We start from the raw sequence: 13,542 nt of genomic DNA, 5'->3' as shown, positions 1-13,542 counted from the left end.
TCAGCGAGGCTTTTGGACACTGCTCCACTCTACGTGATAAATGCACTTTTTCAAAGAAAACGTTACACACTTTCACTCACTGAGTTCGATGCAACTTTTCTTCCCTCCTCAACTAAGCAACAGAAGAAACCACAGGTACCTCCTTCTCCATAGATGGGGGATGGAAGAATTAAGTGCAGAGATTAAAAATTGTAGATATGAACAATAGACTCTGACTGTGGAGGAAAAAACCCATGTAGGTTCTGATTTTTTAGGTAGCCTGTCACGTTTTTCTTTTTTTTTTTATACTGTAGTACAGATTTTATGGTTGTGACGTGACATTTATAGGAGTTAACAGGACACTTGCACGACTGATTCAGTGAACGCACGTACAAACACTTACCCTTAAAAGTTGAATGCCTTCGAGAAGGATATCGCTTGCTGGGCCTTCTTTCAAACGTACTAGTTCTGCGCAATCTTGTCCCATGTGTTGCTTGATACTCTGTCCGCCCACTTAAAATGAGGATACAAACAAAGTTAACTACTGCCTTTTGCTGGATGCTGTACCCACTCCTTTGCATAAATACAAATACATTGCTGTTATTTTGCCAAATACCTGAATCTGAAGCGTGATCCCAGCCTTATGAAGTCGGATCTACTGGATTTACTATTTGCTGGGGCTCGCAATCTGAAGAAAGCATGGTGCTCCACTGCACATTTCCACAAATGTTTGCACGTTTTGGCACTGTCTAACCGGAAAACAAATGTGTGCTCTTGCTCTCTGCCCTAAATGCAGAAACAAAAGCTCTGGAAGTTGGCATGCATGATATTAGTTACTGTCCTTGGTAGGAGAAATACAGCCTGGGCCAACAGTGTGCTGAGCCTCCCATGTGTTCTCACCAGCCTGAGCACACACCACACTGCTGGATCAGGCCCAAGTAAGTGAAAAAAGTTACCTGTTCATCATCTTCTACAACCACAAGTGTTAGTTTGCTCTTTTTAAAGTCCATTTTTGTGATTTTAGGCCTAAACACAAGGAGCAAAAAGGAAATTAATGAAAAAATAGCATTTTGTAATCTAGGAGAATCCTCCAAAATGTGTGAGTGAACTGCAATCGTGGAACACTTCAGCAATCATAATAAAAGTATGATTTCTTGGAAACGTGACTATTTTTCAACAAGTATTTCACATTTGAGTGTCGTACTTCTAATCAGCCCAATTTATCTTCAGATTTAGCCTTGTAGATTCAATCTACATTACAAAATATAGCCAAGACCCCATTATGCAAAGGAGAAAGATTTCCGCATTTTAACAGAAAGGAATATACCACAAAAACAGATTACCAAAAGAATAAGCCTATTTTGTTGGGTCCTTCAAAGATCAATATGCCTGTTGGTGTGAGACCAAGAGCATATTCACAGCCATCTCTTCCCTGTAAGCAAGCACAGAATCAATCATCAATACGTCATTAGCAAATCTTACTATGGTACTATGTCAAAATACATAGATTTTAAACAAAACAAGGTTTGCACATTTTCTTTTAACATTACAGAGCGGAAGAATATGCATCTGTATCAGGTGCAAACTGGCAGGTTTTGGCAACAGGGGGCTGCAGGGTGCCCTGCACAGAGGGGGCCGCGTGCTGCCCCAGATGCCCCTTATGCCTGTGGAAACTTCTGAGGGACCACGGCCCAGGGGCAACCCACACAACAAGAGGGACACCCCTGGGGGACTGACCCACTCCAGGGCAGCGACAACCCTGAGGGGCGATGGCCCACGGGTGCCTCACGCTGGGGCAGGGACAGCCCCGAGGGTCTGCAGCCCGCAGAGAAACCTGACTGGGGTGGGGACGGTGGCCCATGGGTGACCCACACGGCAGCAGAGGAGGTGTGAGAAGCACAGGCAAGCAGAGGAAAACGGGTGAGAAGCACGAAGCAGCACAAAGAAACTGCTGTGCGGATGACCCCAACCTTGCGGGTTGCCTTGGGAGGAACGCAGCACAACCCGCAGGGAAAACATGGGGAGGTGACACCAGGAAGGGGGAGGAGAGGTGCTGGACCCTATAAGGGCTGCAGAAGGGGAGGAAAGGTTTACTGTCTTCTCTTTTTTGGTCAGTACCCAAAACAGTAATCACATGTTTATGTTAACTGGCAGTGCATTAAATTCAGTGAAATTCCTGGAGTCGAGACTGTTTAGCCCAAGACAGCACCTCCCTTCAATGTTCTGACCCCACACTAATAAAATAAAGTACAACATGGATCTTACCTTAACTACATGCATATCTACACCGTACATTTCTAGCCATTTAGCTTTGTTCAAGTAGCACAATTCGGCCTGCGCTGGGCTCTTCCCCCTAAGAACATAAAATATATTTATACTTCACCATATTAAATTTTTGTCTGTTTTAAATGTTTTAAAATTTGTTCCCCTATCCCTTTTCTTTGGGCCCTCAGTCTTAATGACAGTAAATGGTGCTTTAAGTTTAGCTTATATTTTTACTCTCTGCCCTCCAAATGAAAATTAATTGGGAGAGATAAAAATTGAAAAAGGTTTAAACTTGCTAACAAGGATGAGAGCTCAAGTAACTCAGCATCAACAAAACATACCATATTTATTAACAAAAGACAGGAAAAAGCATTTGCAACTACCCTGATTACAAAACTTTGCGTGCAGGCATGAAAGAAGGAGAGAAATAATTATTTCCAACATGACAGAAAAAAGATCAGACTGCTTAACCTGTTATGAAATCATCTAAAGAAAAACAAACAAAAAACTTGAAAACTCGCCTCACCAGCTTTCCCTAAATTACTGCTTGCCATTTCTAGGGAGGGGGAGGGCTCAAAGTCTATCTACAATGCTTCTGAATTGACAAACACAATCACCATTTTACGTCTGTTGAAGGGGTTCTTGTGGACACGTTTGACTTTGAAGAGAAGAAAACCTCCTGTGGCTAGAGACACCACTCCCACAAAGGTACCCTACCTGCACTCTTTCCATTTCTGAAAAATGTCAAATTCCATTGCTTCAGTCTGGTTTGGTGCAAACCTGAATTCAGACACGAGTTCTGGTGTGTGCTCTGGGTGCTCACACTCTCCCAGCTCAGCTGCAATAAATCAATTACAAAGTTAAAAACATAAAGATCATGGGATGACCAGAAACATGTAATTCCATCATTTCCACCAAAACAATGACAGTTTTTAATCTTCTAAGCATGCTGCAGGCGAATACGCTTGTGTCGATGTTGTCAGTTAACCTCCCCACCCCCAAACTCAAACCAGATTTTACAGCAAAAGTCAGAAAAACGTATTTGCAGGAGCAGTGTAAGGTTATGGTACAGACGTCTGACATTCAAGAATGTCAGAACTAAACCCGCTTAACTAAAGCCGCTTCTCTGGAATTTAAAGCATTTAAAAGAAATAAAGTTTCTATTAAAAACAAAAATCACTGCACTCCTGCTTTAGAAGAGGCTACTTTGAAACTTCCTCTCATTGCAATGAGGTCATACTGTTCATCCCACAACACCTGGAATTCCATTCCATGCGTCCTTACATTACTGCTCATGTCAAAACATGAAGACAATATCTAGTCTCAAGAAACCAGCGATAAAGTTGTGGGGTTTTTTTTTTTAAACCACGGTGGTGGTGTAACATTCAGATTAAGTAATCTTTAAGGAAAGAAACGCTGAAGCATTAACATAATTGAGGTGTCACTTTCTACTCATTTCCTTAGGGCCCGGTATCATCTTCTCTCGGAGCAGAACACTTGCAAACTCTACTGAGCTCAGCAGGAGATGCAAGTGCCGAGCATCTCGGTGCCAGAGGCCCTCAGCTGCCTTGTGCCTGCGACACACTTTGCTCCTGGAAGCCCTCCGCTGCCCAAGGAGCCTGCAGTGTCTCTGCCTCGGGACTGCGAGACGAACACCGGTGGCAAATACACTGTTCAGCAATACCACGTGTCACCTGACATACGATCTGATTCCAAACCAGGCCTTTGGCAGTCAGTGTTTCTTGACTTACTACTACTATTACTACTAAAATTAAAAAAAAAAAAAAAGCATAAAGGGAAATGAAATTCCTGGAAGAAAACAGTTTCATTGTTTCAGGGCAGTTTTACACATAACAGTTGCAAAAACCTAATTCATTCTCAGTCTTGAAAAATACCAAGCAGGATCGCTGGATCATCAGAACACAGAAGATACATTCAAAATGCAATCTGTTGACCGATACGCCTACTAGCTGGTTTTGAGCACTTGAGCTTCACTCAAACACTTAGCAGTGCTGAAGACATAAAACAGATTAAGTTCATTGATCTTCATTTCTAACTGCTGCCTCACACACATTTTTTCTCTTCAACAGTAATCTTCCATGGTGAATTACAGTATTCTTATCTATATGTCTTTTTCTTTAACAGAGGTGCCTCAGCTCTGCTGCTGTTTCATCTCAGCTGGAAGCCTACTTAACACAGGTGCTGCTAAGATTTACTGGCAGTCCAGTCCCCGTACATAATAGGGAGCCACAAGAAACACATTAAGCAAGGAGGACTTCAGGGAAAAAAAAGTAACAAACTGAAGTTTGATGTGTTGACAACCATCTAGGAAAAACATGGGAGATTTCTCTACTAGTTCCCTGAGAGAGCAGGTAGAGAATGAAGGCTGACTGTGTTGTAAAGAGGATGTGTGAGGATGACAAGAATCATGAGCGCGCAGGATAAATACACAGAGAAGCCAGGGCAGAAGCATTAGGTACAAGAAAAACAGCACCTTGGTTTCTCAGCAGCTGCACTCACCACCTATTCACTTGCAGGCAAACAAATGATGTCATCATTTTGATCTCTAAGAAATAGGTCTTGAGAGTAAGAGGCAGTAAGAGCCTCGTCAGCTCCCCGCACAGGGTGGAAGAGCAGCAGAAGCAGGGGAAAGCGCGGGCTCCGTACGAGGATGCTCCCACTTGTGTCTTCTGACAGAATTATGTTCCCTGAGTGGCTCAGCAGCACTAATATGTTTCAACACCAGGGCACAGCAGGGGACCCATCTCTTCATTGGAGGTTTTATGACAAAGTATCACGCTTCGGAATGCTCCTCCTCTGGTCTTTTTTTTAAATTGGGGGGTGTGTGTGTGTTACATAATGCGTTTATCTAGATTATCCACGTTGTTTAATAAATAACTGCATAAACTGGGGGACTTTTTTAAAAGGAAGTTCCCTAGAAAGCTTTTTGAAAACTGCAAGAATGTGTTTATCTGTAAATATATTGTTGATTCTTTTACACAGAAGAAAAAAAAAGTTTGCACTATCCCATGAAGATGTCTTATGCCTAGAACTGAAAACCGGAGATCCGAGAAAAAGTTTTCCTTTTCAGTTTAATTAGTAGCTTCAAAAGTATACCTGGTTAAATATGACAGCCACGCAAGACTAATGACATAGTTAAAAACTTATTCTAATGGCGACGATTCCAGTGTGATTACAACCTTTCTGTAGATAATCCCCAAGTGAAGTACGTGATTATGCATCTGCTTCACAAGTTACCCCATAGTGCAAATTGATGTTATTTGCTACAGAATTTCCTTCCCCGGACTGGTAACAAATCAACAATTTATATTTGAAAGATGATTCACACAAAATGCCAGCCTTGGAAACTGTTGTTTGAAAAAAAGAATTACTGTAACAGAACAACTTCCTTGATAAAGAAAATGTTCGGAGTTTAAAGCTGTCCTGTAAAGAGCAGAGGCCTTTCTTTCAGAGGGTTAGAGCATCAACTCCTACATAGCCTTTTTAACTTCTTCCTTACTCTTAGGGAAGCAATACTAAGGAGCAAGATCGGATTTCACAGAGTACATGTAACCTACTGAGAAGGGAATAATCATTTGACATTCCTTTAAACTCTTCTGCTTAATTAAAAGCTTCCAATGTCAATAAAATGTAAGAAATGTTATAATAATTGCTAATTATATGCCAGCAGAGGCAAGTAAATTAGCTGCAATAATGAAAGAATATTGGAGCAACTTATTGCAATGATGTCAGAATAGCGGAAAACTGAAACTGAAAACAAGACAGTAGAAAAGTATGAAATTGCCACCACAATTTAAATACGTTCCCACAGACAGTATCAAGAAGTGTCAGCTTTGGAGACATTATAAACATGATGGACGCTACTACCCGACATGTTGAGGCATCAACCTATCGTTCTTTGCTTGGCTCTCCTTGCTTAGACCAGGGGTGAGGGTACCGATGTTTTTATCTGTGAAAATGGAAGTAATGAATCAAATAAGGGCTCCAGATATTCTACACCTCAAAAAGCCAAATGGAGTTTGCCTGCAGCAGTCCTTTGCACGTCTAACAGAGCTGCCCCAGATGGGTGCAAATGGAAACTGAGAAATGCCCCAAGATTTACACCCGCTGCTGTTTGGAACTGAAATCCCAGTTTTGACTGGCAAGTCCATCTAGAATCACCGAATTATCTCCATTCCTGTATTAAACTAAGGGACTCTGCCTAAGCAGTCCATCTACCATTGCTAACTGCCAGCAGAACAGGAGGAGTATTTTTCATTTCGATTCATTTTGCTGCTGATATGCCTAGAATGGTCCAGATCACTGCACTTTCTTTCAGGAAAAAAAAATGAATTGGATTTGAGCTTCATTACACAAGTTTCCTTCCTATCTGCAAAACAAACTGCCTGAAATAGAATAAGTATTTGTATTAACATGTTCACAGCAATAAAAAAAAATACTTTTTCCTACAAAACACTAACGAAACCTGGTGCCCTGTTATTTGTTAATCTTGTAACCCTTGCTCTTGACAGGGCAGTAATTTTAGTTCTCCCCCTCCCGTGTAATTCTCTCCTCCACAGTATGTGCCACCCCCTCCCTCCTGCCCTGCAACCAGCTCCGGTGTCGCGCACGGCATGGCACAGCACGGCACAGCAGGGCACAGGCTCGCTCTCCCAGGCACGAGCCAGGCAGCGGGCAGCCCATCTCCAAAGCCCTGCTGGCCACTAAGCCTGTGCTGATGGGCAGCTGGATCTTCAGGCTGAAGGGGTAACGCTGTGCACACACCACAGCTTCTGCCTCGCTGGGGAACTGTTTGGGGTCTTTCTTCCCTGGCCAGCCCCCGGTGTCCATGAAACCTTTGTCCATTCATTTCTTTGAGGCTCCTGCCCCTCAGCAAGTGTGCCAGGGCTGGCTAATGTAGTTCAGAAGCTATGAATGCAGGGAAGGCAGGGAAGTAACCTCCCTAAAATTGTTCTCCTCAGGTAAAGAAATGCCATTTATATGCAGTCAGTGAGAAATCATTAGTATCAAAGAGTGAAAAGAAATTAGTAGCTGAGTTTTTCAACACTTTGAGACAAACCACTTTCAAAAGATTGCATACCTTGAAGACACAGAGCTGCTAGTTCAACAGCAGTTTCATACGGGCATTTCAGTCTTAAAAAGAAAAAAAATAAGCAATAAAAATATGTCTTTTTTCTCAGTGAGTTCTTCTTGCAGTAAAGCTAAAAAGTAGTCTGATATATGAAATGGAAACATTAACTTCCACAAGATCCCTTAAACCACAAGCTATTAATGATACGAAACATCCACAATTAGTTTTTACTTGCATGTGATTATTTCCTAATTTGGTACATTTTTTAATTAGCACTAAACACATGACAGCTCCACCATAAAACAAGACTGAACTAATAAAGACAACATTAAATGGACTAAGAAATCATTTTTGCTCCAACACTATATTTTAGAACATGTGGGTTTGTGTGTTTTTCTTGGTTTTGTAATCAAAAAGAAAATAAAATAGAGCAGGTGTGAATTTATTGGCCAGGGTGAGACTATAAACAGACAAAATATTTTTGCAGGGTTGACTGTGCAGAAAGTGTTGCACTTCGTCATTTTTTCCTCCTCTACCTACCATACTGAAAAATATGGTAAGCCCATGTTACATTTTCAAGTCATAAAAATCACAGGACAGTCTTTGCTCTCTTTATACATTTCCATCACCTGGTCAATCTATCAAAGGTCTTCACCCATTCCATTTGTCAATAATATAGTCATGATGCACGCAAAGCCACAGACCTCTGTATTCTAAAGGAAAAAACATGCATGTGGAACTGTAAAACATGTTTATAATCTGGGCACTAACACCATAAAGAATTAAAAAGATCACACAGATAAAGTAAAATTTTAAATCAGTAAGAGATTAACTATTATAAACACTTTAAACTACAGATGCAAGAGGAAAGAGTTACTTACTTCCCTGAAAGAATGTCTTGTCGGAGCTGTAATACAAACAGGTACCTGACGAATAAAAATTCAGAAAGTCAAAAGTATACATAATGTCATCTTTCCAGCCCCAATGGCTGGAAAAATATCCCACTTCATTGAGTAGTCACAACTTTTTCATCAACTTGCTCTTACAAAGAGCCTTTGGGATCACTCAGATACACCCTGGAAGCTTCAAAGTTCCCACAGCTTTCACTAAAATCCAAAAGAAGAGAGTATTTTTCACCTACTGGCTGCATTCAGGACATTGCCCAAAGCCTTGCTGTTTAGGCATTTGCTCTATCTGACCATACACCACAGCAACCTAAATGTTATTGACACTTCAGTGTTCTCCTGAACTGGGTCTTGCCCAAATCAAGCAAGAACTGAACTACAGGATCTAGAGACAAAACACAGATAAAGGCATGAGGACTTCAGGGCTACCTTTTCGAACAGAAATACAGAACATGGAACAAGTCCATACTGGGCAAAAGGAAAAGCTAAGTCTGAACTTTCACTTAAAATAGCAGAAAAGCTCTGAATAAAAGAAATCCGAATTCCATAGAGCCCACACATTTATTTAGGAGGCCATGCAGGCATTTACAGCTTTCAAACTGCAGTAGCATTTTAAGCTCTTGGTGACCTTCAGTTCTAGGCATGCTTCGTGTTTTACAGCCGCTCAGCGCTGGGGTCTGTGGCGTGCAGAGGTGCCCCAGGTCACGCAAGAGCTCTGCACAGGGCAGGATGGCTCAGAGAGGCTCTGCCCGGCTCCGGACACTGCGGGGGTAGGCTTGCAATGAGGAGTGACTCGGGAGGAGAGAGCTTGAAGCACTACTGAGAGCCAACCCAGCAAACGCGAACACAAACCCCTCCTATCTTTAAGAAGGATGCTAGAAGGACAAGGCGTTTTTCATCACAGAGGACACTGTGAACGTGGTGGAGGATGAATAGTTGGAATCAGACAGGAGAACAGAAATGAAAAGGAAGATTAGAAAGACTTCTCATGACACACTAAAGCAGAATCAGACTTATCCACGTTAGCTCTGTGTCATACCTCTGATTCACGTGTTTGGCTAATACCTGACTTGCCAATCAAACCTGGTAATTTGTGTGCATAGATTAAGGGTAGACAAGTATATTTCCTCTTCTTGTTGTTTTCCCCTGATGATTCACAATCCCACGAATTCTTCTAAACTTGCAAGAAAAATCTGCGCAGTGCTTCTACGGGTGTTAGCGGGCCTGTGCAGCGCAGCAGCTCTGCTCTGGTCGGTACGGCTTACGCCTGCTCCTTTTCTGCACGCAGACCGACAAGCACCAGCACCTCTATTCTTGATATTCCAAGTCAGCAAAACACCTTAGAGAATTCTCCACAACACACACGTACAGACATATTCCTTTGTTGTTTTTCTAACTAAACTAATTGATCAGGTCCCATAAAAGTGACAGAAAATGTCTGCCAAAATGCACTGGATTTCAACTGTGGTTTTAAGTTGGAAAACAACAGAATAGGTGAAGAGTTTCAACACCTCTCCATTACTGTGCTAACTATGAGCTTCACTAGAAACTAGAGTCTACTAGCAAACAGCTCTCCACATGGAATTTCAAATACCCCCCCAACCAGGCCATTTCATGGTTAGTATTAATGACCATTTTTCTTTCTCCTCTTACTCCCATTCCATTTCCACTTGGAATAATTCTGAGTATATAGTTGTTAATCTTCACTTTTTACTCAATGAGCTACATGAAAAATACGATCCAGCCAGCAGAAAGATTTTTTTAAAAAAAGAAAACCAGCAACATTCAAAATTACTTTCCCCAACAACAAAAAAAAAAAAACAAAAAAAAGCTACTAATTGTTCACTACAAAATCAATTTCCAGTTTATTTTAATTTTCCTTCCACAGATTAACAGCACTCTCTTTTCAAGCTTACAATTCAAATAAAACTGTTCATAACACTGAAAATTTAGCTGACTAAAGTGTTTTTCTAATGAAAATGGTCTTCTGAAATGCCACCTTTCATTAATAATTAGATCACAAATCATCAGAGGTTAATACTTGCAAAGGAAATGTCTTACTCGATCACAGCAATGATCACACAGCTCAGAAATCCACACCTCAGAGTGACTAGAATCGTATGCTTCAGAGGATTAAGCAAGAAATCTTGTGGTAGACAGTAATGGAATAATTTGACCACAGGGGAAATGTAATACTTGTCAGACATGCACCCTGATGTATCAAGACTTACATCAATTTTCAGAAAACACATATAATCCCTACTAATTTAACCGCATTTTCTCATCAGAAATGCCCCCAAATCATCCAGGTTTTTGGATTTGCTAAGACAATTACGTAAGTGGCAGGAAGTTCTACAGGTTAATTACAGTTGCATTGGAATATGGCCTTTTATTGAGTCAACACTGCTGAACTAAATTGATAATGGATATTAAAACCTCCATGTCAGTCTCATAAGATCATGACAATTAGCTCTTTGACGTTGTCTCAGGCAGAAGAAAAAAAAAGCATGGTCAACACAGCAGATAGGAAAGGAGACAGTAAATGTATGCCTGCAGCAGTAAGTTTAATGCAAACATCACGTGCACATGAACTACAACAACCAACAATCTTTAAACACCTTCGGCTGACTGGGAGCACACCAATTCTGGCCAAGCAAACTAGAAGACAGAAAAAGTGCCCTACTGTGAGAAACAGAAACAAAACAAAAAGATAAAATAACATTAAGACAGATGATTATTATAGAAAGACAGAAAATTCGTGGACATGAAAGGTAAGTAAAAACTTTTCCTCCAGCTGCTCACTTCCCAGTTTTCAGAATGTCCTCTAGACCACACCAGGGTGCTACAAACTCCCCAAGGTATAGTCCTCCAGATTGAAACAAAAGACCTCCAGGTATTCTAAGATGACTTTATACAATGCAGTCTTTATATCTTTTGCACCACAGAGAACTTGTGGGGAAGCTGAAGACAATCAGTCATCAACCACAAACAACAAACAAACTGTTTATTGTTCCCGTAATTCTGTGGCTTTTGTACCATGATTAAATCATGCCCAAGTCCCAGAGCAAGGGCGACCAGGCAGAGCACTGCCTTTGCAGCAGGTCAGGATGGACAATCCCCTCAGAGGCAGGGCAAGTGTCGCTGGCGTAAAGAGCAGCTGTCTCCCAGCTGCAGCTCTCCCCACCCAACGCTGCCTTTCTCTGCTAACTTCAAAGCACCAGAACACATCTCCTACAGACTAGGACACTTGGAGAGGGCCGTGAATGTTTTTTAGCAGCAAACAAAAATATGATGTTTCTCTGGCAGTAGGAAAACAGCTAACAAGTCAGAAAAAAAATGACCATTTAGTAAGAAGCTTGAATCACCTGCTTACAGTACCCCCATGTACCTTAGATGCCCTCTGCCAGCCACTCAGTTAACCACGCATAGTTCCTACCTTGTAAACTCCTCATGAAGGTTGTTTGGTTCTGATGAATAGTACTTAATTCGAAAGTGCAACGTGTACGGAGGTCCAACTGTATATGCAGAGGGAAAAATAAGTTTTCACTAGTTGTGGATCTGCTAAGGCAAAACAACAGCCATCACCCCGCAACCCAAGAAACCCAAAATGAAGTATGTTTTTCAAATTCTTCAAAGCAGCAAATGTTTCATGTTTATAAATTTAAAAATCCATGCTATAAAAAAAATTAAATTATTACCATACTTTATGATACTCTAATCATTATGTTAATGAAGCAACAGTCCATTTGGCAAACACGTTTTTGTTCAAAGAGGTGTGCCTTGCAGCACACTGTGAATGACAGGCAGTTCTAGGTACTGTTGCTGGGGTCAGGGAGAGATGGAAGGCAGAGAGTGATGCTTCTTGTTACCAGACTCAAACACAACTTCAGAATACCCCCACCCGATAGATGGGCTTTCGACTGATACACGTGCAAGAGAAAGGGTAAGATAAACAAGGTGAAAAGTGCTGGAAAGGGCTCTGGAAGGCACCAATGAGCACAGAAAGCAAACAAATTCCACGAAGTGGAGCTGCAAGAATTATTTTCTAATGCCAGCAGGTGAATGCTAGGGCCTGACTTCCTATGTAACACAGATAACAAAATGTTACCCAGCAACCCTGAGACTGTGACCAGTGCATCCTTACCTGCCTAAGCCTCATCATCCAGACCAACAGCCTGCTGGTGTATCAAGTGCTGGAAAAATGACTCTTTTTCACACCTTTCTAAGGTCTTCTGTAACACCACATCAACACAGCATATATGTGTCTACTAATGACCCATTCTACTAAATGCTGTGCAGCCAAAACTCTAGTAATTCGAGCTTCAACATTGTCTCCAATGACAGCTCCTAGAAGACAGGTTATAGGAGCCTAGGCTGACAGTTAGGCACCACCGGCAAGGTCTGCATCGGCTAGGTAATGACTCTTACCTGCCCACTGCTGGGAAAAAAAAAGAGCACTGAGCATCATCCGTGGTGAGAGAGGAACTCTTCTCAAAGCGCCTGCTGAATGCAAGGCAGAGAAAAGTGCCCTGTTGTGAGACAGATCTTTACAACGCTCATCAGATTGCTTCCCTCTTCAGCGTTCCTCAGGGCAGGGCTTGCCCAATTTGTTTTTAAAACAGGCCCTTCATGGATTAAACGCAGACAAAACAGTGCAACTAAACTGGCTGAAGGTGTTACAGAATTGTTGATTTTTCCACACTTTGAGACAGACCAAGAAAAGGACAAAGCCATCACAGAAAGCGCACCTGTAAATCACTTCATCACTTCAGGTAAAGCAGTCTGTGATGCAGTGAAAAGGTGAGAGAAAGCCAACCAGCAAAACCTTACCCACAGCAGCTATCTCTACCATCTATTCTAGCAGACTGACACCCACACACCGTGGGGTGGAAGCAAATTGTCCTAAAAGCCTTTGAAGAAGAACAACCCCACCATTTACAAAAATTGTCTAGATATTCGGATGCTTATCAGAAACAAAGGCAAAGCACCACTGAAGCAATTGAGACCCATCTCTGTGAGGTCCTGCAAGGGAGACAACAATTTCCTTGCAAAACGCTATAGCTTAATCTCACAGAAATGATATTAACAGGTGGCCTATGCCCGTTGCCAACTACAGTGTATTAACAAAACACGTTAGTGTCAATGCCGTACTGTACCCAAGCCTGCAACCACATTATCAGAGATCAAGGAGCAACCTGCCTGCCTTAGTCAACTTCCACAAAAAACTCAGTGGCCAAACCCAGCCCCTCGACCCAAAACTCCTTTTGATGAAACAGCAGGTATTTCTGCTAGTTTTATTTA

At 41.8% G+C, this 13,542-nt stretch overlaps 1 protein-coding gene across 3 annotated transcripts in view; it reads right to left on the bottom strand.

Moving 5' to 3' along the window:
* The window catches only part of EPB41L4B (erythrocyte membrane protein band 4.1 like 4B), a 187,012-nt gene that overhangs the window by 97,039 nt on the left and 76,431 nt on the right, over positions 1-13,542 (bottom strand). For all 3 annotated transcript variants that reach the window (XM_075416707.1, XM_075416709.1, XM_075416710.1), the window contains exons 4-12: positions 11,678-11,756; positions 8,218-8,262; positions 7,346-7,398; positions 2,962-3,082; positions 2,245-2,332; positions 1,323-1,411; positions 936-1,005; positions 596-765; positions 383-492 (exon numbers count right to left, since the gene is read on the bottom strand). In XM_075416707.1, the coding sequence (XP_075272822.1) occupies positions 383-492; positions 596-765; positions 936-1,005; positions 1,323-1,411; positions 2,245-2,332; positions 2,962-3,082; positions 7,346-7,398; positions 8,218-8,262; positions 11,678-11,756 (825 nt within the window). The remainder of the gene's footprint in view (positions 1-382; positions 493-595; positions 766-935; positions 1,006-1,322; positions 1,412-2,244; positions 2,333-2,961; positions 3,083-7,345; positions 7,399-8,217; positions 8,263-11,677; positions 11,757-13,542) is intronic.

The sequence above is a fragment of the Opisthocomus hoazin genome, chromosome 3 (genome assembly GCF_030867145.1).
Source record: "Opisthocomus hoazin isolate bOpiHoa1 chromosome 3, bOpiHoa1.hap1, whole genome shotgun sequence".
Classification (NCBI taxonomy): Eukaryota; Metazoa; Chordata; class Aves; order Opisthocomiformes; family Opisthocomidae; genus Opisthocomus; species Opisthocomus hoazin.
This window is presented reverse-complemented; position numbering and strand designations above follow the sequence as displayed.